The sequence below is a fragment of the Desmodus rotundus genome, chromosome Y (genome assembly GCF_022682495.2).
Source record: "Desmodus rotundus isolate HL8 chromosome Y, HLdesRot8A.1, whole genome shotgun sequence".
NCBI lineage: Eukaryota > Metazoa > Chordata > Mammalia > Chiroptera > Phyllostomidae > Desmodus > Desmodus rotundus.
The window spans coordinates 6,193,060-6,220,034 of record NC_092332.1 but is presented as its reverse complement, the minus strand read 5'-3'; the positions used below and the strand labels follow the sequence as shown (position 1 = coordinate 6,220,034).

The 26,975-nt window shown below is 60.3% G+C and overlaps 2 protein-coding genes across 2 annotated transcripts; both read left to right on the top strand.

Moving 5' to 3' along the window:
* Nucleotides 1–1,401: 1,401 nt before the first annotated feature.
* On the top strand, nucleotides 1,402–11,712 carry LOC139440620 (testis-specific Y-encoded protein 2-like). Its single transcript, XM_071220447.1, has 8 exons — nucleotides 1,402–2,307; nucleotides 2,877–2,954; nucleotides 3,077–3,179; nucleotides 3,272–3,417; nucleotides 3,526–3,651; nucleotides 5,068–5,072; nucleotides 10,929–11,070; nucleotides 11,665–11,712. Exons 1-8 carry the CDS (start codon nucleotides 1,402–1,404, stop codon nucleotides 11,710–11,712), a joined length of 1,554 nt encoding a protein of 517 aa, XP_071076548.1.
* Nucleotides 11,713–16,184: 4,472 nt separating this feature from the next.
* LOC139440619 (testis-specific Y-encoded protein 2-like) lies at nucleotides 16,185–26,496 on the top strand. Its single transcript, XM_071220446.1, has 8 exons — nucleotides 16,185–17,090; nucleotides 17,660–17,737; nucleotides 17,860–17,962; nucleotides 18,055–18,200; nucleotides 18,309–18,434; nucleotides 19,851–19,855; nucleotides 25,713–25,854; nucleotides 26,449–26,496. The coding sequence occupies exons 1-8, from the start codon at nucleotides 16,185–16,187 to the stop codon at nucleotides 26,494–26,496; spliced, it is 1,554 nt and encodes a 517-aa protein (XP_071076547.1).
* The last annotated feature ends 479 nt before the right edge of the window (nucleotides 26,497–26,975 follow it).

Genomic DNA, 26,975 nt, shown 5'->3' with positions numbered 1-26,975 from the left:
CAGGGACTCGAGTCGTCTCTGCGTGAATAGCTGCAGTCAACAAAGCAGAAATATTTACAAGGGCACCTTCGAAGATCGGCAATCTCTAGAAGCTCTGACCGCAAAAAGGCGGGGAATATAACAGACACGGCCGGACTGTTAATAGGCGTTTCTCCAGACAAGGCAGGCAAGCGGCCGAAAGCACGTGAGGCGGTGCTCGGTCGAGTCGGTCATTAGCAAAATGTAAACCTAAACCGCACTGAGGTAGGACTGTGCTTCTACTTTACTGCTGAGTAGGCTATAATTTCTGCCAAGGAAAAGGTCAGGCTTGGTGAGGATGTAGGTGAGCTGGAGTCCTGTGCGTGGGCCACAGAAACGTTGAAGTGGTACAGCTGCTCTGAAAACCACTGCAGATTCCATAAGCAGCAAGTCAGAAGCAGCAATCTGACTCAGGGACTCCAGCGCCAACTGCGATGCCAACATAACTGAGTACGGGTCCTCGCATACTTGCGCGTGGATGCTCACAGCAGTCCTGTGGGTGGCGGTGGGGGAGGAACAACTCGCCCCCCCCCGCCCCGCCCCGCAGGAACTGGTAAACAGCCTGGGTTAACTACACCTAGGAGGAAATATGTAGTCAGCCCTGAGAGGTGGATCGGTCCACGCTGCATGCATGACACCGCAGGAGACAAGGCAGACGAAAGGGGCACGCCGTGGGTGACTCCAGCAGCCCCGCGCATCCCGGATAGGTACACCGCTACAGACAGAACAGACACTGGCGTTTGACAGGGGCTGCGGTAGGGGAGGGAATGGTAGTGAGTGCGCAAGAAGCACGGCCTCTTCCTCGGCGGTGGTGGTACAACACGGCAGGCGGGGGTGGGGGGGTGCCCGCGGAAGGCGGGGAAGCGGGGTCTCAGGGTGCGCTTCCCGGGCGGGCGGGCACCGCCGGGCAGCTGGAGGAGGAAGGGGACTGGGGCGGGCGGCGAGGGGCTGCCAGGCGTGGCCCAGGCAGGTGCCGCCCACGGTGGCGTCACTGATTGGAGGAGGTGTGAGACGGGCGGAAGGTGCGTGCAGAGCACGCGACGTCAGGGCTGGCGGCCGCTCCCTACCCGCCGTCGCCGCCGCCGCCGCCGCCGAGGATTGAAGGACGTACGCATGCGCCCTCCTCCTCGGGTCCGGGGTCCGCCCCGAAGCCGCACGTCTTAACCCTGGGGCGCGGCGCTGTGGGCTCCTCTGGCCGCGGCCTCGGCGTTTGCAGGCGTTTTCTCGGCTGGGCCCCGCTCTGAGCCAGGGCCGCACCTCTGGCTGGCCTGGGCTGGCCCACAGCAGGGCTCCGCAGGCCTCCTGGGTCGTCCTCGTTGGGTTGGGCGCCGCTGGTAGGGACGCGTGCCCCGCACAGCCGGCGCGCTAGGGGGCGATTGGATGATGGAGGCCGAGGCGAGTGGGGCGGCCCGGGGTGCCCCTGGCTCCCTGCTGGCGTCGGCGCAGGAAGGTGGTGCTGTGGAGCTGAGGGCAGAGGAGTTGTGCAGTGCAGAGTTGGGGCCCGGGCTGGACCGCGTGAGGCGGGTGTTGGCAGCTGAGGCAACAGTGGCGGCCGGGGATGGGAGCGTGGCAGCAGCAGGCGCGGAGGTGAGGCCAGATGCGGGGGGCGGGGACGAGGACGTGGCGGGCGAGTCGCAGCTGGGTGAGGATGAAGAGCCTGAGGTGAGGCAGAGCGCTGACCTGGCTGAGCAGTGGGGGGAGGAGCAGGGGCCCGAGGGTGGGTTGGTGGCTGTGCAGCCGTTTGTGGCAGAAGGGGTGGACCTCACGCACGTGGAGCAGGTTTGGGCGGCCGATGCAAGTTTGGGGCCAGGGGGAAAGGTCTGGCTAGATCTGCATGTGGGCAGGCAGGAGGAGGTGTTGGCCCAGGAGCCGTCGGTGGAGGGAGAGGAGGGTGAGGTCCCACGGGGGCCCGACGGGGCCGGGGAGTGGGACCAGGGGCAGAGCATTCGGGGGCAGCTGGCAGCTGGGGAGGAGTTTGTGCTGGAGGGCGCGGGCTGCCCGCTGGAGGGGCAGGTGGTGGAGGAGGCGGAGGAGGAGTCACAGGCGGAGGCAAAGGGACAGGGCCAGGGGTCAGGGAAGCAGCCGCGGGCAGGGCCAGGCCCTCGTGGGCCCTGCAGCTGGTCCCCACTGGAGGCGCTAGAGGCGCTCCAGTTAGAGATGGAGCCCGTGAACGAGCAAGCCAGGAGGGCCTTCTCTCGGCTCCAGCGCAGGACTTGGCAGAGGCGACAGCCCCACCTGGAACTCAGGAGCACCCTTATCCAGCGGCTGCGTGGATTCTGGCCCGAAGCTGTATCCTTGGTGCCGCATTGTAGGGACCGCAGTGTGCTGGGGTAGTGGTGGGAGAGGGTTATGAGCGGGCACAGGTCAGAGCGGATCGAGACATAGCGCAGAAAAGCTCGCCCTTCCTACACACGGTGCGGCAAAGCGCGGGCTGGAGAACGCAGCCTGACAAAGAGACTTTGGGGGACATGCGTCATGCTCGTGGTAGCAGTGCAGTCCAGGCTCCCGGGAGGGCCGTAGCGCCCAGGCCCTTCTCCGAGGAATGCTGCGGGAGACGGGCCTGAATGTCCGCGTGGTCAGTCGGAGCCAGCAGTGCGTGCTCTGGGGAAGAAAGCACATCCGGCCGAGGCCTAGGCGCAGCGGGGTCGGCGGGTGGCGGGGCGAGCCCGTCTGTGTCTGTGCAGAGGCCGGCAGGGCACCAGGGGCCCCCGGGGACCTCACAGCACGGTGCCCGCAAGGAAGGGGCCAAGCGGAAGGAGAGCTGAGGCGATGCCGCGCCCTTCTCCACCCACACACGCCCCGTTTCGTGGCCACTCCCTGTCCAGCGTGCAGCCTGCAGGCTCCTTGACCCGGAGCAGTTTGTCAACCACCCTGAGTTGTCAGCCATGATCAGTGACCAAGACAAAAGCATGCTGAGCTTCATGATCGACTTGAAGGTGAGGCTCTGAGAGCGCGGGGCGGAGGGAGGGAGCTTGGGAGAATGACCTGCGCCCAAACAGAGCACGGGGCGAGTGCCCTGGAGTGCCATTGCACCCTCCTCCTCCACCCTTCCCCGCAGGTGGAGAAGAGCAAGGATCACTGCAAGATCCTGCTGCTGTTTCGCAGGAACCCCTACTTCCGCAATGATGTGGTTGTCAAGGAGTATGTCATCACGCTCACAGGTCTGTGCGGGTTCCCTGGGTGGGCGCCCTAAGCTGCGGGGTTCAACTTGGACGTTGGCGGTTCCCTCCACGCCTTCCCCGTCTTCCTGCAGGGTCTAGGGCGTCCTATTCCACTCCCATTCAGTGGCACAAGCATTACGAACGAGAGGCCTACAGTCGCAGGCACAACAACAGCAGCCTTAACTTCTTCAACTGGTTCTCTGACCACAGCTTGGCGGGCTCTGGCAGGATTGCGGAGGTGAGGCCTCCCTGGCAATGTCGAGAAAGGCCTTTAACGTGCTCCCCGGGAGTCTGGGGTGGGGATCCGAGCTCTTCCCCTCCGGACCTTTGCTGTTTCCCCTACCAGTACATCTGTAACGACCTGTGGCCCAATCCACTGAAGTACTACGGGAAGAAGACAGAGGCAGGAGAGGAGACCGAGAAGAGGACAGGTGAGAAGGCATTGCCTGGTAACGCAGCAGACGGGTGCCAGGTAGGTGGACACTTTCTTTCTATCATGAAGCCATTCAGTCTGGGATGAATACAGCCCAGGTCCAGAGGTGACCAGGTTATCAAGGTAAAACAAGAAGCCTGGAGAACTGCAGTGCAAATTGGTTTCTTGTTGGGGAAGCTCAATGTTAACCAAGGAGTGTGTGTATCTACAGCCACTCAGAATCAATAGGGATTCATGACTCTGCTGCCCTGACCTCTCATTCCAGGCTACTCGCCCCACTCTCTGGTCCACCTTCTACCTTTTGATTGGTGGCCTGAACAATGTTCCTCCCACCTCCATTCTCACACATGTGTAGGAAGCATTCAAGATTCCTAGACTGTCCCACTGTTTCCTTTGATCATCACAGCCATCTTTGATATCCTATGAGTCCCGGGTACCCCCCGCCCCCTCTGAACACTGGTCATCAGGAAGAGGTCCTGGAGGAAAACGTTGAACACACGGGTGGAGGACATTTAAGAGGTGCCCGGTGCAGGCACGGTTCTCTGTCATTTCTAGAGGCCTGCATCTTTCTAAAGGACTTGACAGCGGTCAGAGTGGGTGTGATAGTGCCACGCTGTGCTGTGTGGCAGGTATTCCCTGAAGCTGAAGTATATAAGACAAAGGGTCCATTTCATCTAAAGAGGTATTTTGTTGACAAAGCCTTCACAGAGAAAATGGGTTTTCAAACAAACATTTTTCTGCCACACAGGAAAAAACTGAAGACTGATCAGATGACAAGGACTTCAGACATTGACACTTCAATTAGCCTTAGCATTGACAGTTTATTATTCAAATAAAATGGATAGAAAGTAAATAACTGTGTAACTATGAGTATTTCGTGTAGCTATTTTGGTGAGAAAATGCAGGCCTTTCAAACTTGGCGTGGGAATAATCTGTCGCATGGGGGGCTGGGCCCATGAGCTGCAGAAAGGGGGAAACTTTAGCTTTGGGAATGCATCAGGAGGAGCAATTCTTCCATCCAGGCAGGGACAGGGCATGAATAAAAAATAACGAAAGGCCTGTTCACTGGGTACTACCCTTCTTCCTAGAAAGGTAAAGGCGTTCAAGGAAAGGCTCTGGCCACAGACGGCCGATACGGTCCAGTCAGTCCTCAGCGATACTGGATGAGAGGCTCCCACGGGTGCTCCTTAGTGGATGGCGCTAGGCACCGTGAGAGCAGGCAGCACGTGGGATGGCAAGCGCTCCAGTCCAGGGTGGGCCCAAGGGCGCAGTCAGAGGGGTGAGTGGCCGTCCTCTGCTGAGACCCTCGGACACGTAGGGCTTGGGTCCCGGGCAACACGGCCCACGTAGGGACATTGTCGAAGGGGGCCAGACGCTCGCACGGGGGAAGGCAGTGAAGAGCTGAAGCCGCCTTTGGGAAGACCCTCCCCCCCCCCCCCCCCCCCCCCCCGGTAGGAAGGGTAAATTGACGCAGGTTCACGCAAAGCCAGAGTGCTGCCTGGCACTTAGACACAAGAGCCGGGCCACACCCTCGTTTGCCAACACAGGAACGTACCCCAGGTGGTCCGGGGCCTCCCTCCACCCACGGCGTCCACGGTCGGTACACCTTCCCTTCCTGTGACGCTTTGACTCTTCCTCACAAGGATATGGCTTCCTGAGAAAGACACCGGTGACCCTTGGGGCTCCTGTGAGTTCCACCGGCCACAGGCCAGGGCGAGGTGACCCTGGACTGGGGCTCTTAGGTCTGCATGCAACATGGAGATGGCCCACCGATGCGCTCTTGCTGTCTTCTGAGACGTTGGACAAAGGGAGCAGAGAAGCAAGTCAACTATGCGCTCTTACAAAGTAAATACTGCAGAGGACTTTCCCAATTTTCAAGACCCGAGAGACGTACGGGGGACTTCCAGGGGTGTCCCAGGGTGTCATCAGGGTAAGGCCTTTCTTCCCTGTCTGGGAGTGAGGCACGCTGGGTCTGCCCTGGGTGACACAACGGGTGGACCAGGTCCCAGTCAGAAGCTGATGGCAGTGCGGGCATTTGCTGCTGCACACTGGGTTCGCCGTGGTGCCCACCAGACCAGTTCCGCTGAGCACGGTGTAGATGTCGTCCAGCCTGCAGGCGCCTCGGCTGGCCCGCCCGCTCTTGGTTGCTGCCCAGCTGAGCACAGGCGCGGGACGAGCCCTCACGGGGGCCACCCGTTGACTTTTGCACACGTACCACAATCCTCACTGACCACTCTGTTGCTGCTCCACGGCTCCGTCAAGCTCCGTGGCAGCTGGGATGGGGTGAGACACGCCGGGCTCCCCAACATCGGCCCAAGGTGTTGGGCGGCGTGCAGGTCTCCTTGGGGGAATGGCGGTCCCTTTGCTTGCTTCACAAGGACATCAACTCTGTTGTTCTGTGGCGGCCTTCACCACGGGACGTTCTGCGTCAGTGTGCAAGGCGTCTGTCCGCTGACCCCGCTTTGAATTTTCCCGTTAGGTGTGACTGAGTGCCGCGCGGTGCTGCCGTGTGCTCCTGCCTGCACACGGGGGCGGGGGCGCGGGGGGGAGCGGAGCAGCCTCCCAGGGCTGTAACCGCACACCTCACACACGCACTCCTGCACCTTTCCCTGCAAGCCCGCCACACAGGCTGACGTTGGCTCTGCCTGGAAGTCTCCCTGGATCCCTACACGTGTCCCGCAGATCAGATCACACTTGCCATCTTACCAACTGGCAAATGTGGGCTCTCTCCTGTCGTGTGCATAGCAGAACGCCAAGGGCACATGTGCAGTACAGCTGTGCGGTAGCTAAGGAGAAGGGGGGCTTAGGAACCTTTAGCCACACGGAGGTCCTCCTGCCTGCCAGACGGTCCACCGTGTGTGTACCCTCCCCAAAGGGCAAGTGTCCACGGCAGCAGTCAGGGTGTACGTGCCTTCCCCTCTTCCCAGATAATCCTGGGGGGGGACAGGAACAAACACGTTAGACATTCACTTCCAAAGTCTTCTCTCGCCACCACGCACGTGGGATTGCACACGCTCGGATGTGTAGATGCCTGTCCGGCTCATCCATAATCATCACGTCATGCCGGCAAATGTGCCTTCCCCACAGGACACAGGCTCGTGCGCTCCTGAGATGTTTCTGACGGTTCCCACGTCAGGCAGAGTACGTGTCCAAAACTCTGCGGCTGCAGGCGATGCCCTTGAAAGCATCCATTTCTTCCTGTGCGAGAACACCGCACAGAAACCTTCTGACGTCGCTGGCATGGGCAGTCTGAGCCCAGGGCTTGTCCTCCCTGGCCAGTGGCATGGTCGGCCCTATGCCTTCCTGCTCTGGACCGCCCCCTAGCAGTCACACGCAAAGAAACACGCCCACACCTTCCCTCACTGCCGTGGGCACGCACCTGAAGAGGTCGCGGGCCTCCCTGTGAGACTTGGTGTCCGCAGGGCTCCTTCCACTGGGCCCTCTCGTGACCCCACTTCCTCTTCCTCCTGCAGCTCCTCTAAAGTGTGCTGTGCAGTGGCTCCCGTCACCGCCAACACCAGGGCTCTGCCGCGGGGGGCCCCCGGGCTAAGATAGGAACTCGGGGTAGCAGCACTGGAGAGCAGGTGGAACCTTGCAGGGAGGACTTTGCCAGGATGCCCGGGGATGCCCTCAGGATGCCTGAGGGACCCAAGGCTGACTGAGTGCTTTGCAGCCCAGGTAGGCGAGGGCCCAAGGCACCTGAAATACAATCGCAGAAATGTGGTGGAGGATTCCCACCGCATTTTGTGGTACAGCACCCCAGGCCATCTGCGCAGTAGGGAGGCTGTAGCCGTTTTGAGGTTTCTCACCTCCTTGTACTTACTCTGTGTGCACGGGCACCGCCCCCGCCCACGGTCCTTTGCAGTATTGTGACCCTCCGACTGGCACCCTGGCGTAACTCCTGTGTCCCTGAGCCCCGGCTTAAGCTTGTGTTTCTGAGAGGAGTTTCCTTGGTGCAAGGACTCCCGTAGGAACGAGCAGGCCTTAGGCTCCTCAGCAAGGGGTCCTGCTCCCGGCTCCCTCCACTGGGACCTCCCTACCCCTGGCGTAATGCTTCAGGGGGTTGAGCCGCAGGTCCTCACTTACGTGGGACGTGGAAGCAAGAGAGTGCAGGGCCGGACACTCCCGGTCCGCTCTGCACCAAACAGGCCCTCCAGCATCACCCGCCCTTTGTCACCCCGGCCAGAGGAGCCTCACCCCAGCCGTCCTGCCGGGTCGGGGAACCCTGTGCTAAGACGGCGAGTTGAAGGGGATGGAGCTGGTTGTGTCGTGACTGTGGCTGCGGACTCCCCATTCATAGTCCCAGAACCAGTGGCGTACAGGGGAATGATTCCCCCCCGTGGGCTCCCGGGGCCACGGGGCGGCCTGGGAGTCCGATTTCTCCCGCACCCAGAAGAGGGTAGAGGTTTTCCAGCTGGCAATGCGTTCCCCCCGTTCCCGCCCCCTTCCCGGCCCCGGCCCCGGCCCAGAACTTCAAGGTTCCTTCAAGCCTGCCAGCACCCACATGTAGCCGTTACTCCAGATCAGGTATGCTTCGGATGAGGGTTTCAACAACCCCATAGTGGAAAAGTGTCTCCCCTTTTCGCACTACAAGTTAACTGAGGAGTGTGCTGCCCTCCCCTGAAGAGGGCAGAGAAAGGAAGCAGGGTAGAAATGACCCAGGCCTTCTTCCATGGTGGAGCCTGCTACAAACTTTCTTAGATTTCAACGTTGGCACGATGACTGTGGGACTTCCCGGGGTGTCCCGCCACGTTAATGTCCAGCGTTATGTCCTGTCTTCCCTCAGCTGGGAGAAAGGCCCTGGAATGCCTCATGGACGGGAATCCGGGAAGAATGCCACAGAGTTCGTCGCTGAGGAAGATTGCTCTACACGGGGAACGGGTTTCGGGAGCTGCGTGTTTGGGGTCTTGTGGAACAAGAGGGTGCTGGGTGAAGACCGCTTTAAATGGCTCATTCTTTGTGGACAACACTGCACCCTGGCGGCACTGCGTTTTCCCACGGGCAAACGAGGGGGATTACAAGGGAGCGTGAAGTCCTGAGCTGTGCCACCCTCTATTTTCAGCTGCACGCCTGACGGCTTCTGTATTTAAAGGGGACCCATTGAATCTGTTCAAAGGGGGGGCTGAATCTTGAACTGAGGCCCATGGCTGATCCCACTAAGATGACCTGGAGAGTTGGCCCAAGTAGAGGGTGGAGGCCGACCCAACGCCAACAAATGACGCGTGTCCTAACGTTCAGCTATTTCTGACTTCCCGTGCGGTCCCAATATCTCTGTGTCCTTCCTCACACCACAGCGCCATTCACCGTGGGCATCCCCACTCCCGAGAAACAGCCTGCCTCAGGTTACTGAAAAGGGTCAAAGCGCCGGGCACTCCAGTAAACCCTCTCTGAAACGATCGGTCCATTTTTCTTGGGGGCACTGGCGACGGCCACCTTTCCCCCGCTAACCTGCCCGTCCCACGTTTCACATGGGGACGAGATGCCTTAGAAAAACTTCAGTCTGGGATTGTGCGTGTGTGTGAGTGTGTGAGAGAGAGAGAGAGAGAGAGAGAGAGAGAGAGAGAGAGAGAGAGAGAGAGAGAAGGAGAGAAGGGGAAATCTTTCCAGAAATTGAAGGTGGCCATGTATGTAGTCAGTGGCTGAATCGACAGTGGCAAATACTGTCCCACAGACTGTATTTGCTCCACTGCTCACGGCACGAGAGCCGCACCTTAGGACACTGGTCATTTCTTGGCACTGGGTCAAGTGGCAGAAGCTGCCACGGACCTCTGGTCGAGATTCAAACCCATGCCTCAAAACCTCCCTCTAGGACCAGTGGGTCCCCTTTAAATAGAGAAGCGCTTCAGGCACGAAGCCTACTATATTAGAATGCTGGGCGGCACAGCTCAGGGCCTCATCGTGCCTTGGTCTTGTCCCAGTCATACCGGTTTGCCTGTGGGAAAACGCAGTGGCGCGGGATGCGGTGCGTCCAGCAAGGGTGTGCCCTTAAGCGCGCTGCTTCCCTCAGCACACTGTTGTTCCGCAAGGCCACAGACGCACATCTCCTGCAACCCATTCCCCGTGTAGAGAAATTTTCCTCAGCAATAAACTTGGCACAGCTCTTCCAGCGTCCCAGTGGGTGAGCATGCCAGGGTACCTTGCTCCTAAATTAAGGAAGGTAGGAAGGCCCCAACCAGGCCGTTAACGCTGAGGAACATCTTGGAAGTAGTAAAAACGTTCTGCGAACCTTCAAACCTGAGGAGGCTTTTAGCAGGCTCCAGTGTGTAAGGAAGACCATTTCTCCTTTGTGTGCCCCTTTGCCAACCTCTTCACAAGAAGAGAGCAGGCTCGTGATCCAAGTTTTGACGTGTGTGGGGAAACACTTTTCCAGAATGGCGTTCCTCGAGGCCCACATCAGAAGCCTGTGTGATGGGAGCAAAGGCTCCGTGCGGGTGCACATAGCTAGGAGGAAATGCTGAACTCTGGAAAGCAAAAGGCATTGCCAGCTACAGAATCTCTACCCTGCTCAGGGTCCGGGAGAAACGTGCCTCCCAAGTCGTGTCGTGGGGCCAGAGGGCCACCCAGAGAGTGGTTTCCAGCATAGGGGACTGGTTCTGAGAGCTATGAGTGTGTGTGGGGGGGGTCACCGCCAAGCAGAAGGCCCGACACAGCCAGCCTCAACCTCTTCACCGGATTGTGTGAGCACAGCCTTCCAGGCTCGGGCAAGACTGCTGAGGTGAGGCTGCACTGGCCACGGTAAGAAATGGAGTGGCCGGAGGCCTGCGGTTTGTGAAGAGTTCTCCGGGACAGTCCTCCCGTGCGCTGTTGGGGAGGACCTGCGGCCCAACCTGCTGAGGTATCACGGCAGGGGTAGGAAGGCCCCAGTGGAGGGAGCTGAGAGCAGGACCCTTTGCTGAGGAGCCTAAGGGCTGGGCGTTCCCTGTGTGAGCTGTGGCAAGGAGGAAACTCCTGTCAGAAAGGTGAGCGTCCACTGGGGCTCAGGAACACTGGAGGCTCCCCCAGGCCGCCAAGCGGTGGGTCAGAATGCAGCGGAGGGCAGCAGGTAGGAGTAAGTAGGAGGAGGTGAGAAATCTCGGGGCACCGGGGCACTCTGGCGGGATGGCCCAGGGAGCTGGACAACAAGGAGGATTCTTCACCACATTTGTGCAGTTGTGTTCCAGGCACCTTGGCCCTTGCGTACATGAGCACAGAGCAGTCCGTCGGCCTTGTGTCCCCAGGCCCCCAGTTCCCATCCTTCCAGGCTAAAGCCAGCCCTGCCACACAGTCCCCTCCCTGCTGCTACCTGTAGTACCCATGTAACGCACGGGCTCCCTCAGCCAGGCCATCACGCTGGTGGTGGCATCAGGCTCCACAGAGCACACTTGGGACATCCCGCTAGTGAAAAGGCAGCGGCGTGAGGACTGGGGACACCGTGGGCACAGCGTGGCCCAAGAGGACTTTGGCGATGTGCCCGTGCCTGTGAGTGCGGGCGGGGGCGGGGGGGCGTGTTTGGTGAGTGCTAGGGGACAGTCCAGAGCAGGAAGCGAGTAGGGCAGACCGCTTCTGCCCAGTAGGGCAGACCACTGTGGCGACTGGGCCAATGCGGACAGGGCCTTCCTGTAGTGGTCCCGTGCCAGCGAAGGCTGAAGGGGTCTGTGCGGGTTTCCTGGCACAGAAACAAAGGCTGCCAGAGGCGTCGCCTGTGCATGCAGAGATTTCCCCCAGGCACCTCAGTGACTTGGAGAGACAAAAGCGTCCTGGCAGTGCTTCTGCCTCAGTGGCCTCTGGTAGAAGGGAAACGTACCGGAATGAAGCAGATGGGCTGGACGGGCGCCTGAGCATGTGGTGCGTGAGGTATTCGGCCCGCGTGTTGGAGAGGCAAGCCTTTGCAGGGAGGAAACGGGCACGGCAGGCCTGAGGCATTTGTTCCTTTCTCTCAGGGAATGTCTGGGAGATGGGCTGCTGCCATGGAGACCTGCGACTTGGGCAGGTGACACCACCCACAGTGTCCCATCCGGGGGCTAAAGGGGGGCCTGCGTGTGGGCACGGTCCGTAAATCCCTGTCTCCTTTAGCTGGCGCAGAGTTGTCACCCGCCCTCGCTCTTGGACATCTGCCGTTGACATGACTGCAGACAGGTGGCGTTTGCCATTGGGAAGGCCTGCTGCCGGGAGCAGCAGGAAGAGTCAAGGGAACCAGGTGAGTTTACAGGCAGAGCCGACGTCAGGCTGTGTGGTCGGCTTACAGGGAAGGGTGCAGGAGTGCAGGTGTGACTTTGCCTCTGAGGCCGAGGGATGCCGTAAGGCCCCGCTGTGGGCAGGCATGGGCACACGGCAGCACTACGCAGCGGTCAGCGAACCTGAAGTCGAAAATCCAAACCCGTGCCACCGGACGGAGGCCTTGCACACTGAAGCAAAGCACGCAGTCCTGGAGGACACCCCAAAAGAACAAAGTCTATGCTCTTGTCAAGCGAAGGTGCAACCACTCCCCCAGTGAGAAGTGCACACAGGCCAAAAGCCTGCACTAAGGCTGCGGGGCGCGGCGTGTCTCTCTGCGTGCCCGATTCCACAGGCGGACACTGCTGGTGGAAAAACCAGACGGTGTCCCCTGAGGACTCTGGCGTGCGTGGGGAAGTCAACGCGCGGCCCTTGTGAGGGCTCGTCGTGTGCCTCTGTCGGCTGGGCTGCAAGTACGGGCTGGGCGGGCGAGACCCGTCGTCCGCAGGCCCCGCAACATCTGGACCAGCCTCAGTGGAACGCGTCCTGCGGGCACGATTCCATGCCCTCTGTGGGCAGCAGCCAATGCCTGCCTTGGCGGCAGCTGCTGCGTGGGACCTGGGCCATTGCGCAGGGCCCGGCTTCCCAAACGCTGGCGCTTCACGGCGTTACCCAGGGCAGACGCAGCGGCCCTCACTCCTACCCTCAGGGTGCCAGCAGGACTTCCGTTTCCCGCAGCAAGGCAGCTCCAGAGGGGGACACCTGCGTCTCTGCGATTGCCTTAGGGAAGCAGCGTAGAAAGGCGTCGGCAACACGGAGTTCCCGGCGGCCTCTGGTCACCTGAACGGGTGCACCGTGGCAGAGTGGGAGAGGCCTGCTATTTCCAGAGGAGCAACAGGTTTTAGCAGCAGGCGCCTTCCCTGTTTGAGGCACTTTGTTGCTATAGCTCTGTGGAATCTGAAGGCGGGGAGCGGACAGAGAGACGGACGGACACAAGGAGAGACAGTGAGAAGGAGAGAAGTAAGAAACAGAGGGAAGACTGCTGACAGAAGAACATACACACTCTTCTTGGCACTTCTCCCTCTGGAGTAGAAGGTCAGAGTGCCCTTCGGGAGCAGGCCTTCCCAAGCCTGCGGCTGGCACCTCTGAGAGGAGTGCTCCCAGAAACAGCCTCTGCTGCCCAGGGCGCGCATCCCTGGGCCTCTCCCCTGGTCTCACTGGGCTACCCTGGGGAAGTGCTACAGACAGGGAAGTGGGTAGTGGGAGAGACTGGTTAGCCTGTGCAGAGCACCCACGGCAGGTGTCCATGCTCCGGGGATGTGGGTTGGGGGGTGGGGCCCAGAAGCGGGGTCAGAGGGTGCCCTTCCTGGCCACGGCCCCTTTGATGCCTGAGGGAGCATGCTGCCCCAGAGGGGGCCGGGCTGACAGGCTGGGCCCAGGAGTTTGGCAAGAGGGGTGCGCTGCTCGAGGTGGCCACCCTCAGAGCACGCGAGGTCAGGTGGGCAGGCTGGGTGTGGCCAGCCGCCTGCCCCTCCCTCCCTGGCCTTCCTCTCCACTGTGAGGCTGCAGGAAAGCCCCCGAGCCCCCGCGCCTGCTCCTCTACCCCAGTGTCTGTGTCTGCAGCCAGAACCCGGGTAAGGGCCCTGGCGGCGGGCGGCACACACGGCAACTGCCCCCGTGCCCGCACTCAGCGGGACTCTGTGCGCCTCTTGGGTCACCATCGCACCTGCCAGGGCCCTCCAGGTCACAGTGGTGTCCGTGCAGTTGCCCGGGCAGTGCCGGGCACGGGGACCAAGGACAGCGGCCGGGGGCAGGCCCCGGGTGGCAGACGGCTGGCGAGGGACGCCTCCCAGGGAAGGGGGATACTCGGGCCCTGAGACCTTGCTGGCGGCAGCAGGCGGGGCGTGGCAGAGGGCCCACGCGCGCGCGGGGCTTGGGTTTGGTGCTGGACTTGCGGAATCTGAGGCCCGTGGTGCAAGTGGGGCGGGGGACAGGATGTTGGCGGCAGAGGAGGCGGCACTAACGGCAGAGGAGCGGCCCGAGGGTCTGCCTCAAGCAGAGGCACGGCCAGGTGGGAGCCGCGCGTGGCCGCCCTTGGAGGGGCTGCAGCGTCTGCTGTGCCAGCTGCGCACGGACAGTGCCCGGGCGCTACCTTCTTGTGAGGCGGGACTACCTTCCTGGGGAAGCGGGCCAACGCCCAGAGGCCGAAGCCCGTGCCTTCCCCGGAGTCGGTCTTTCACCCTCCGGTTATAGAACGCATCACGTCGCCCGCCTTGCTCAAAAGCACAGCGAGCTCATTCAGGGGGAAACGTTTGATGTTCCAGAGACGTTCCAGAAACTTTATAGTACTCCCTCCTTCAGCCTCTCTACCACGCTGCGCAGCTTAATGAAACCAGTTCTCACACAGGGCGCAGAAGATCATTCCTTTGAGGTTTTCTGATGGCTCCTTGAAGAAATACTTGCGTTCTCTTGCTTCTTCAGCATCCCCACTGACCTAAAAGTTAACGTGTTCCTGCTGCTGGTCTTCTTCACAAAGCGCTTACACATAGAAAGGAGTCCTTCCTCTTTTCGCGACTTTGTCGGTACTTTTAAGAATCACAGACTCTTGGCCGTGGCAGCTTCCCTCAGTGAGGTGTACACTCAGGGGAACGGGTCCATGTTTGCACCCCTAATCCTGTTTCAACAGGTAATTCCTGGCCTTTTTTGCCCGTATTATTTCGTACGAGTTTGAGGTGTTCAGCACAGTCGTTGGGCAATCACACATGCCGTGCAGTTTACAAGGGGTGCCTGCTGACATGTCTAGGGGCCACCGCACTTGGGCCATGCACACTTGGACGGTGGTATCCACTCTATCTCCGGTGCTGTGCTGTCCCTCCCCAAATGTTCACAGTGGAAACTGTTTACAACGCCTGGGTCTCCTAGGCGACGCTCAGTCCGGGAATGGAAATATACCCGCAGTCCCGGTGATGCTTGGCGTCCAGGGACTCGAGTCGTCTCTGCGTGAATAGCTGCAGTCAACAAAGCAGAAATATTTACAAGGGCACCTTCGAAGATCGGCAATCTCTAGAAGCTCTGACCGCAAAAAGGCGGGGAATATAACAGACACGGCCGGACTGTTAATAGGCGTTTCTCCAGACAAGGCAGGCAAGCGGCCGAAAGCACGTGAGGCGGTGCTCGGTCGAGTCGGTCATTAGCAAAATGTAAACCTAAACCGCACTGAGGTAGGACTGTGCTTCTACTTTACTGCTGAGTAGGCTATAATTTCTGCCAAGGAAAAGGTCAGGCTTGGTGAGGATGTAGGTGAGCTGGAGTCCTGTGCGTGGGCCACAGAAACGTTGAAGTGGTACAGCTGCTCTGAAAACCACTGCAGATTCCATAAGCAGCAAGTCAGAAGCAGCAATCTGACTCAGGGACTCCAGCGCCAACTGCGATGCCAACATAACTGAGTACGGGTCCTCGCATACTTGCGCGTGGATGCTCACAGCAGTCCTGTGGGTGGCGGTGGGGGAGGAACAACTCGCCCCCCCCCGCCCCGCCCCGCAGGAACTGGTAAACAGCCTGGGTTAACTACACCTAGGAGGAAATATGTAGTCAGCCCTGAGAGGTGGATCGGTCCACGCTGCATGCATGACACCGCAGGAGACAAGGCAGACGAAAGGGGCACGCCGTGGGTGACTCCAGCAGCCCCGCGCATCCCGGATAGGTACACCGCTACAGACAGAACAGACACTGGCGTTTGACAGGGGCTGCGGTAGGGGAGGGAATGGTAGTGAGTGCGCAAGAAGCACGGCCTCTTCCTCGGCGGTGGTGGTACAACACGGCAGGCGGGGGTGGGGGGGTGCCCGCGGAAGGCGGGGAAGCGGGGTCTCAGGGTGCGCTTCCCGGGCGGGCGGGCACCGCCGGGCAGCTGGAGGAGGAAGGGGACTGGGGCGGGCGGCGAGGGGCTGCCAGGCGTGGCCCAGGCAGGTGCCGCCCACGGTGGCGTCACTGATTGGAGGAGGTGTGAGACGGGCGGAAGGTGCGTGCAGAGCACGCGACGTCAGGGCTGGCGGCCGCTCCCTACCCGCCGTCGCCGCCGCCGCCGCCGCCGAGGATTGAAGGACGTACGCATGCGCCCTCCTCCTCGGGTCCGGGGTCCGCCCCGAAGCCGCACGTCTTAACCCTGGGGCGCGGCGCTGTGGGCTCCTCTGGCCGCGGCCTCGGCGTTTGCAGGCGTTTTCTCGGCTGGGCCCCGCTCTGAGCCAGGGCCGCACCTCTGGCTGGCCTGGGCTGGCCCACAGCAGGGCTCCGCAGGCCTCCTGGGTCGTCCTCGTTGGGTTGGGCGCCGCTGGTAGGGACGCGTGCCCCGCACAGCCGGCGCGCTAGGGGGCGATTGGATGATGGAGGCCGAGGCGAGTGGGGCGGCCCGGGGTGCCCCTGGCTCCCTGCTGGCGTCGGCGCAGGAAGGTGGTGCTGTGGAGCTGAGGGCAGAGGAGTTGTGCAGTGCAGAGTTGGGGCCCGGGCTGGACCGCGTGAGGCGGGTGTTGGCAGCTGAGGCAACAGTGGCGGCCGGGGATGGGAGCGTGGCAGCAGCAGGCGCGGAGGTGAGGCCAGATGCGGGGGGCGGGGACGAGGACGTGGCGGGCGAGTCGCAGCTGGGTGAGGATGAAGAGCCTGAGGTGAGGCAGAGCGCTGACCTGGCTGAGCAGTGGGGGGAGGAGCAGGGGCCCGAGGGTGGGTTGGTGGCTGTGCAGCCGTTTGTGGCAGAAGGGGTGGACCTCACGCACGTGGAGCAGGTTTGGGCGGCCGATGCAAGTTTGGGGCCAGGGGGAAAGGTCTGGCTAGATCTGCATGTGGGCAGGCAGGAGGAGGTGTTGGCCCAGGAGCCGTCGGTGGAGGGAGAGGAGGGTGAGGTCCCACGGGGGCCCGACGGGGCCGGGGAGTGGGACCAGGGGCAGAGCATTCGGGGGCAGCTGGCAGCTGGGGAGGAGTTTGTGCTGGAGGGCGCGGGCTGCCCGCTGGAGGGGCAGGTGGTGGAGGAGGCGGAGGAGGAGTCACAGGCGGAGGCAAAGGGACAGGGCCAGGGGTCAGGGAAGCAGCCGCGGGCAGGGCCAGGCCCTCGTGGGCCCTGCAGCTGGTCCCCACTGGAGGCGCTAGAGGCGCTCCAGTTAGAGATGGAGCCCGTGAACGAGCAAGCCAGGAGGGCCTTCTCTCGGCTCCAGCGCAGGACTTGGCAGAGGCGACAGCCCCACCTGGAACTCAGGAGCACCCTTATCCAGCGGCTGCGTGGATTCTGGCCCGAAGCTGTATCCTTGGTGCCGCATTGTAGGGACCGCAGTGTGCTGGGGTAGTGGTGGGAGAGGGTTATGAGCGGGCACAGGTCAGAGCGGATCGAGACATAGCGCAGAAAAGCTCGCCCTTCCTACACACGGTGCGGCAAAGCGCGGGCTGGAGAACGCAGCCTGACAAAGAGACTTTGGGGGACATGCGTCATGCTCGTGGTAGCAGTGCAGTCCAGGCTCCCGGGAGGGCCGTAGCGCCCAGGCCCTTCTCCGAGGAATGCTGCGGGAGACGGGCCTGAATGTCCGCGTGGTCAGTCGGAGCCAGCAGTGCGTGCTCTGGGGAAGAAAGCACATCCGGCCGAGGCCTAGGCGCAGCGGGGTCGGCGGGTGGCGGGGCGAGCCCGTCTGTGTCTGTGCAGAGGCCGGCAGGGCACCAGGGGCCCCCGGGGACCTCACAGCACGGTGCCCGCAAGGAAGGGGCCAAGCGGAAGGAGAGCTGAGGCGATGCCGCGCCCTTCTCCACCCACACACGCCCCGTTTCGTGGCCACTCCCTGTCCAGCGTGCAGCCTGCAGGCTCCTTGACCCGGAGCAGTTTGTCAACCACCCTGAGTTGTCAGCCATGATCAGTGACCAAGACAAAAGCATGCTGAGCTTCATGATCGACTTGAAGGTGAGGCTCTGAGAGCGCGGGGCGGAGGGAGGGAGCTTGGGAGAATGACCTGCGCCCAAACAGAGCACGGGGCGAGTGCCCTGGAGTGCCATTGCACCCTCCTCCTCCACCCTTCCCCGCAGGTGGAGAAGAGCAAGGATCACTGCAAGATCCTGCTGCTGTTTCGCAGGAACCCCTACTTCCGCAATGATGTGGTTGTCAAGGAGTATGTCATCACGCTCACAGGTCTGTGCGGGTTCCCTGGGTGGGCGCCCTAAGCTGCGGGGTTCAACTTGGACGTTGGCGGTTCCCTCCACGCCTTCCCCGTCTTCCTGCAGGGTCTAGGGCGTCCTATTCCACTCCCATTCAGTGGCACAAGCATTACGAACGAGAGGCCTACAGTCGCAGGCACAACAACAGCAGCCTTAACTTCTTCAACTGGTTCTCTGACCACAGCTTGGCGGGCTCTGGCAGGATTGCGGAGGTGAGGCCTCCCTGGCAATGTCGAGAAAGGCCTTTAACGTGCTCCCCGGGAGTCTGGGGTGGGGATCCGAGCTCTTCCCCTCCGGACCTTTGCTGTTTCCCCTACCAGTACATCTGTAACGACCTGTGGCCCAATCCACTGAAGTACTACGGGAAGAAGACAGAGGCAGGAGAGGAGACCGAGAAGAGGACAGGTGAGAAGGCATTGCCTGGTAACGCAGCAGACGGGTGCCAGGTAGGTGGACACTTTCTTTCTATCATGAAGCCATTCAGTCTGGGATGAATACAGCCCAGGTCCAGAGGTGACCAGGTTATCAAGGTAAAACAAGAAGCCTGGAGAACTGCAGTGCAAATTGGTTTCTTGTTGGGGAAGCTCAATGTTAACCAAGGAGTGTGTGTATCTACAGCCACTCAGAATCAATAGGGATTCATGACTCTGCTGCCCTGACCTCTCATTCCAGGCTACTCGCCCCACTCTCTGGTCCACCTTCTACCTTTTGATTGGTGGCCTGAACAATGTTCCTCCCACCTCCATTCTCACACATGTGTAGGAAGCATTCAAGATTCCTAGACTGTCCCACTGTTTCCTTTGATCATCACAGCCATCTTTGATATCCTATGAGTCCCGGGTACCCCCCGCCCCCTCTGAACACTGGTCATCAGGAAGAGGTCCTGGAGGAAAACGTTGAACACACGGGTGGAGGACATTTAAGAGGTGCCCGGTGCAGGCACGGTTCTCTGTCATTTCTAGAGGCCTGCATCTTTCTAAAGGACTTGACAGCGGTCAGAGTGGGTGTGATAGTGCCACGCTGTGCTGTGTGGCAGGTATTCCCTGAAGCTGAAGTATATAAGACAAAGGGTCCATTTCATCTAAAGAGGTATTTTGTTGACAAAGCCTTCACAGAGAAAATGGGTTTTCAAACAAACATTTTTCTGCCACACAGGAAAAAACTGAAGACTGATCAGATGACAAGGACTTCAGACATTGACACTTCAATTAGCCTTAGCATTGACAGTTTATTATTCAAATAAAATGGATAGAAAGTAAATAACTGTGTAACTATGAGTATTTCGTGTAGCTATTTTGGTGAGAAAATGCAGGCCTTTCAAACTTGGCGTGGGAATAATCTGTCGCATGGGGGGCTGGGCCCATGAGCTGCAGAAAGGGGGAAACTTTAGCTTTGGGAATGCATCAGGAGGAGCAATTCTTCCATCCAGGCAGGGACAGGGCATGAATAAAAAATAACGAAAGGCCTGTTCACTGGGTACTACCCTTCTTCCTAGAAAGGTAAAGGCGTTCAAGGAAAGGCTCTGGCCACAGACGGCCGATACGGTCCAGTCAGTCCTCAGCGATACTGGATGAGAGGCTCCCACGGGTGCTCCTTAGTGGATGGCGCTAGGCACCGTGAGAGCAGGCAGCACGTGGGATGGCAAGCGCTCCAGTCCAGGGTGGGCCCAAGGGCGCAGTCAGAGGGGTGAGTGGCCGTCCTCTGCTGAGACCCTCGGACACGTAGGGCTTGGGTCCCGGGCAACACGGCCCACGTAGGGACATTGTCGAAGGGGGCCAGACGCTCGCACGGGGGAAGGCAGTGAAGAGCTGAAGCCGCCTTTGGGAAGACCCTCCCCCCCCCCCCCCCCCCCCCCCCGGTAGGAAGGGTAAATTGACGCAGGTTCACGCAAAGCCAGAGTGCTGCCTGGCACTTAGACACAAGAGCCGGGCCACACCCTCGTTTGCCAACACAGGAACGTACCCCAGGTGGTCCGGGGCCTCCCTCCACCCACGGCGTCCACGGTCGGTACACCTTCCCTTCCTGTGACGCTTTGACTCTTCCTCACAAGGATATGGCTTCCTGAGAAAGACACCGGTGACCCTTGGGGCTCCTGTGAGTTCCACCGGCCACAGGCCAGGGCGAGGTGACCCTGGACTGGGGCTCTTAGGTCTGCATGCAACATGGAGATGGCCCACCGATGCGCTCTTGCTGTCTTCTGAGACGTTGGACAAAGGGAGCAGAGAAGCAAGTCAACTATGCGCTCTTACAAAGTAAATACTGCAGAGGACTTTCCCAATTTTCAAGACCCGAGAGACGTACGGGGGACTTCCAGGGGTGTCCCAGGGTGTCATCAGGGTAAGGCCTTTCTTCCCTGTCTGGGAGTGAGGCACGCTGGGTCTGCCCTGGGTGACACAACGGGTGGACCAGGTCCCAGTCAGAAGCTGATGGCAGTGCGGGCATTTGCTGCTGCACACTGGGTTCGCCGTGGTGCCCACCAGACCAGTTCCGCTGAGCACGGTGTAGATGTCGTCCAGCCTGCAGGCGCCTCGGCTGGCCCGCCCGCTCTTGGTTGCTGCCCAGCTGAGCACAGGCGCGGGACGAGCCCTCACGGGGGCCACCCGTTGACTTTTGCACACGTACCACAATCCTCACTGACCACTCTGTTGCTGCTCCACGGCTCCGTCAAGCTCCGTGGCAGCTGGGATGGGGTGAGACACGCCGGGCTCCCCAACATCGGCCCAAGGTGTTGGGCGGCGTGCAGGTCTCCTTGGGGGAATGGCGGTCCCTTTGCTTGCTTCACAAGGACATCAACTCTGTTGTTCTGTGGCGGCCTTCACCACGGGACGTTCTGCGTCAGTGTGCAAGGCGTCTGTCCGCTGACCCCGCTTTGAATTTTCCCGTTAGGTGTGACTGAGTGCCGCGCGGTGCTGCCGTGTGCTCCTGCCTGCACACGGGGGCGGGGGCGCGGGGGGGAGCGGAGCAGCCTCCCAGGGCTGTAACCGCACACCTCACACACGCACTCCTGCACCTTTCCCTGCAAGCCCGCCACACAGGCTGACGTTGGCTCTGCCTGGAAGTCTCCCTGGATCCCTACACGTGTCCCGCAGATCAGATCACACTTGCCATCTTACCAACTGGCAAATGTGGGCTCTCTCCTGTCGTGTGCATAGCAGAACGCCAAGGGCACATGTGCAGTACAGCTGTGCGGTAGCTAAGGAGAAGGGGGGCTTAGGAACCTTTAGCCACACGGAGGTCCTCCTGCCTGCCAGACGGTCCACCGTGTGTGTACCCTCCCCAAAGGGCAAGTGTCCACGGCAGCAGTCAGGGTGTACGTGCCTTCCCCTCTTCCCAGATAATCCTGGGGGGGGACAGGAACAAACACGTTAGACATTCACTTCCAAAGTCTTCTCTCGCCACCACGCACGTGGGATTGCACACGCTCGGATGTGTAGATGCCTGTCCGGCTCATCCATAATCATCACGTCATGCCGGCAAATGTGCCTTCCCCACAGGACACAGGCTCGTGCGCTCCTGAGATGTTTCTGACGGTTCCCACGTCAGGCAGAGTACGTGTCCAAAACTCTGCGGCTGCAGGCGATGCCCTTGAAAGCATCCATTTCTTCCTGTGCGAGAACACCGCACAGAAACCTTCTGACGTCGCTGGCATGGGCAGTCTGAGCCCAGGGCTTGTCCTCCCTGGCCAGTGGCATGGTCGGCCCTATGCCTTCCTGCTCTGGACCGCCCCCTAGCAGTCACACGCAAAGAAACACGCCCACACCTTCCCTCACTGCCGTGGGCACGCACCTGAAGAGGTCGCGGGCCTCCCTGTGAGACTTGGTGTCCGCAGGGCTCCTTCCACTGGGCCCTCTCGTGACCCCACTTCCTCTTCCTCCTGCAGCTCCTCTAAAGTGTGCTGTGCAGTGGCTCCCGTCACCGCCAACACCAGGGCTCTGCCGCGGGGGGCCCCCGGGCTAAGATAGGAACTCGGGGTAGCAGCACTGGAGAGCAGGTGGAACCTTGCAGGGAGGACTTTGCCAGGATGCCCGGGGATGCCCTCAGGATGCCTGAGGGACCCAAGGCTGACTGAGTGCTTTGCAGCCCAGGTAGGCGAGGGCCCAAGGCACCTGAAATACAATCGCAGAAATGTGGTGGAGGATTCCCACCGCATTTTGTGGTACAGCACCCCAGGCCATCTGCGCAGTAGGGAGGCTGTAGCCGTTTTGAGGTTTCTCACCTCCTTGTACTTACTCTGTGTGCACGGGCACCGCCCCCGCCCACGGTCCTTTGCAGTATTGTGACCCTCCGACTGGCACCCTGGCGTAACTCCTGTGTCCCTGAGCCCCGGCTTAAGCTTGTGTTTCTGAGAGGAGTTTCCTTGGTGCAAGGACTCCCGTAGGAACGAGCAGGCCTTAGGCTCCTCAGCAAGGGGTCCTGCTCCCGGCTCCCTCCACTGGGACCTCCCTACCCCTGGCGTAATGCTTCAGGGGGTTGAGCCGCAGGTCCTCACTTACGTGGGACGTGGAAGCAAGAGAGTGCAGGGCCGGACACTCCCGGTCCGCTCTGCACCAAACAGGCCCTCCAGCATCACCCGCCCTTTGTCACCCCGGCCAGAGGAGCCTCACCCCAGCCGTCCTGCCGGGTCGGGGAACCCTGTGCTAAGACGGCGAGTTGAAGGGGATGGAGCTGGTTGTGTCGTGACTGTGGCTGCGGACTCCCCATTCATAGTCCCAGAACCAGTGGCGTACAGGGGAATGATTCCCCCCCGTGGGCTCCCGGGGCCACGGGGCGGCCTGGGAGTCCGATTTCTCCCGCACCCAGAAGAGGGTAGAGGTTTTCCAGCTGGCAATGCGTTCCCCCCGTTCCCGCCCCCTTCCCGGCCCCGGCCCCGGCCCAGAACTTCAAGGTTCCTTCAAGCCTGCCAGCACCCACATGTAGCCGTTACTCCAGATCAGGTATGCTTCGGATGAGGGTTTCAACAACCCCATAGTGGAAAAGTGTCTCCCCTTTTCGCACTACAAGTTAACTGAGGAGTGTGCTGCCCTCCCCTGAAGAGGGCAGAGAAAGGAAGCAGGGTAGAAATGACCCAGGCCTTCTTCCATGGTGGAGCCTGCTACAAACTTTCTTAGATTTCAACGTTGGCACGATGACTGTGGGACTTCCCGGGGTGTCCCGCCACGTTAATGTCCAGCGTTATGTCCTGTCTTCCCTCAGCTGGGAGAAAGGCCCTGGAATGCCTCATGGACGGGAATCCGGGAAGAATGCCACAGAGTTCGTCGCTGAGGAAGATTGCTCTACACGGGGAACGGGTTTCGGGAGCTGCGTGTTTGGGGTCTTGTGGAACAAGAGGGTGCTGGGTGAAGACCGCTTTAAATGGCTCATTCTTTGTGGACAACACTGCACCCTGGCGGCACTGCGTTTTCCCACGGGCAAACGAGGGGGATTACAAGGGAGCGTGAAGTCCTGAGCTGTGCCACCCTCTATTTTCAGCTGCACGCCTGACGGCTTCTGTATTTAAAGGGGACCCATTGAATCTGTTCAAAGGGGGGGCTGAATCTTGAACTGAGGCCCATGGCTGATCCCACTAAGATGACCTGGAGAGTTGGCCCAAGTAGAGGGTGGAGGCCGACCCAACGCCAACAAATGACGCGTGTCCTAACGTTCAGCTATTTCTGACTTCCCGTGCGGTCCCAATATCTCTGTGTCCTTCCTCACACCACAGCGCCATTCACCGTGGGCATCCCCACTCCCGAGAAACAGCCTGCCTCAGGTTACTGAAAAGGGTCAAAGCGCCGGGCACTCCAGTAAACCCTCTCTGAAACGATCGGTCCATTTTTCTTGGGGGCACTGGCGACGGCCACCTTTCCCCCGCTAACCTGCCCGTCCCACGTTTCACATGGGGACGAGATGCCTTAGAAAAACTTCAGTCTGGGATTGTGCGTGTGTGTGAGTGTGTGAGAGAGAGAGAGAGAGAGAGAGAGAGAGAGAGAGAGAGAGAGAGGAGAGAGAGAAGGAGAGAAGGGGAAATCTTTCCAGAAATTGAAGGTGGCCATGTATGTAGTCAGTGGCTGAATCGACAGTGGCAAATACTGTCCCACAGACTGTATTTGCTCCACTGCTCACGGCACGAGAGCCGCACCTTAGGACACTGGTCATTTCTTGGCACTGGGTCAAGTGGCAGAAGCTGCCACGGACCTCTGGTCGAGATTCAAACCCATGCCTCAAAACCTCCCTCTAGGACCAGTGGGTCCCCTTTAAATAGAGAAGCGCTTCAGGCACGAAGCCTACTATATTAGAATGCTGGGCGGCACAGCTCAGGGCCTCATCGTGCCTTGGTCTTGTCCCAGTCATACCGGTTTGCCTGTGGGAAAACGCAGTGGCGCGGGATGCGGTGCGTCCAGCAAGGGTGTGCCCTTAAGCGCGCTGCTTCCCTCAGCACACTGTTGTTCCGCAAGGCCACAGACGCACATCTCCTGCAACCCATTCCCCGTGTAGAGAAATTTTCCTCAGCAATAAACTTGGCACAGCTCTTCCAGCGTCCCAGTGGGTGAGCATGCCAGGGTACCTTGCTCCTAAATTAAGGAAGGTAGGAAGGCCCCAACCAGGCCGTTAACGCTGAGGAACATCTTGGAAGTAGTAAAAACGTTCTGCGAACCTTCAAACCTGAGGAGGCTTTTAGCAGGCTCCAGTGTGTAAGGAAGACCATTTCTCCTTTGTGTGCCCCTTTGCCAACCTCTTCACAAGAAGAGAGCAGGCTCGTGATCCAAGTTTTGACGTGTGTGGGGAAACACTTTTCCAGAATGGCGTTCCTCGAGGCCCACATCAGAAGCCTGTGTGATGGGAGCAAAGGCTCCGTGCGGGTGCACATAGCTAGGAGGAAATGCTGAACTCTGGAAAGCAAAAGGCATTGCCAGCTACAGAATCTCTACCCTGCTCAGGGTCCGGGAGAAACGTGCCTCCCAAGTCGTGTCGTGGGGCCAGAGGGCCACCCAGAGAGTGGTTTCCAGCATAGGGGACTGGTTCTGAGAGCTATGAGTGTGTGTGGGGGGGGTCACCGCCAAGCAGAAGGCCCGACACAGCCAGCCTCAACCTCTTCACCGGATTGTGTGAGCACAGCCTTCCAGGCTCGGGCAAGACTGCTGAGGTGAGGCTGCACTGGCCACGGTAAGAAATGGAGTGGCCGGAGGCCTGCGGTTTGTGAAGAGTTCTCCGGGACAGTCCTCCCGTGCGCTGTTGGGGAGGACCTGCGGCCCAACCTGCTGAGGTATCACGGCAGGGGTAGGAAGGCCCCAGTGGAGGGAGCTGAGAGCAGGACCCTTTGCTGAGGAGCCTAAGGGCTGGGCGTTCCCTGTGTGAGCTGTGGCAAGGAGGAAACTCCTGTCAGAAAGGTGAGCGTCCACTGGGGCTCAGGAACACTGGAGGCTCCCCCAGGCCGCCAAGCGGTGGGTCAGAATGCAGCGGAGGGCAGCAGGTAGGAGTAAGTAGGAGGAGGTGAGAAATCTCGGGGCACCGGGGCACTCTGGCGGGATGGCCCAGGGAGCTGGACAACAAGGAGGATTCTTCACCACATTTGTGCAGTTGTGTTCCAGGCACCTTGGCCCTTGCGTACATGAGCACAGAGCAGTCCGTCGGCCTTGTGTCCCCAGGCCCCCAGTTCCCATCCTTCCAGGCTAAAGCCAGCCCTGCCACACAGTCCCCTCCCTGCTGCTACCTGTAGTACCCATGTAACGCACGGGCTCCCTCAGCCAGGCCATCACGCTGGTGGTGGCATCAGGCTCCACAGAGCACACTTGGGACATCCCGCTAGTGAAAAGGCAGCGGCGTGAGGACTGGGGACACCGTGGGCACAGCGTGGCCCAAGAGGACTTTGGCGATGTGCCCGTGCCTGTGAGTGCGGGCGGGGGCGGGGGGGCGTGTTTGGTGAGTGCTAGGGGACAGTCCAGAGCAGGAAGCGAGTAGGGCAGACCGCTTCTGCCCAGTAGGGCAGACCACTGTGGCGACTGGGCCAATGCGGACAGGGCCTTCCTGTAGTGGTCCCGTGCCAGCGAAGGCTGAAGGGGTCTGTGCGGGTTTCCTGGCACAGAAACAAAGGCTGCCAGAGGCGTCGCCTGTGCATGCAGAGATTTCCCCCAGGCACCTCAGTGACTTGGAGAGACAAAAGCGTCCTGGCAGTGCTTCTGCCTCAGTGGCCTCTGGTAGAAGGGAAACGTACCGGAATGAAGCAGATGGGCTGGACGGGCGCCTGAGCATGTGGTGCGTGAGGTATTCGGCCCGCGTGTTGGAGAGGCAAGCCTTTGCAGGGAGGAAACGGGCACGGCAGGCCTGAGGCATTTGTTCCTTTCTCTCAGGGAATGTCTGGGAGATGGGCTGCTGCCATGGAGACCTGCGACTTGGGCAGGTGACACCACCCACAGTGTCCCATCCGGGGGCTAAAGGGGGGCCTGCGTGTGGGCACGGTCCGTAAATCCCTGTCTCCTTTAGCTGGCGCAGAGTTGTCACCCGCCCTCGCTCTTGGACATCTGCCGTTGACATGACTGCAGACAGGTGGCGTTTGCCATTGGGAAGGCCTGCTGCCGGGAGCAGCAGGAAGAGTCAAGGGAACCAGGTGAGTTTACAGGCAGAGCCGACGTCAGGCTGTGTGGTCGGCTTACAGGGAAGGGTGCAGGAGTGCAGGTGTGACTTTGCCTCTGAGGCCGAGGGATGCCGTAAGGCCCCGCTGTGGGCAGGCATGGGCACACGGCAGCACTACGCAGCGGTCAGCGAACCTGAAGTCGAAAATCCAAACCCGTGCCACCGGACGGAGGCCTTGCACACTGAAGCAAAGCACGCAGTCCTGGAGGACACCCCAAAAGAACAAAGTCTATGCTCTTGTCAAGCGAAGGTGCAACCACTCCCCCAGTGAGAAGTGCACACAGGCCAAAAGCCTGCACTAAGGCTGCGGGGCGCGGCGTGTCTCTCTGCGTGCCCGATTCCACAGGCGGACACTGCTGGTGGAAAAACCAGACGGT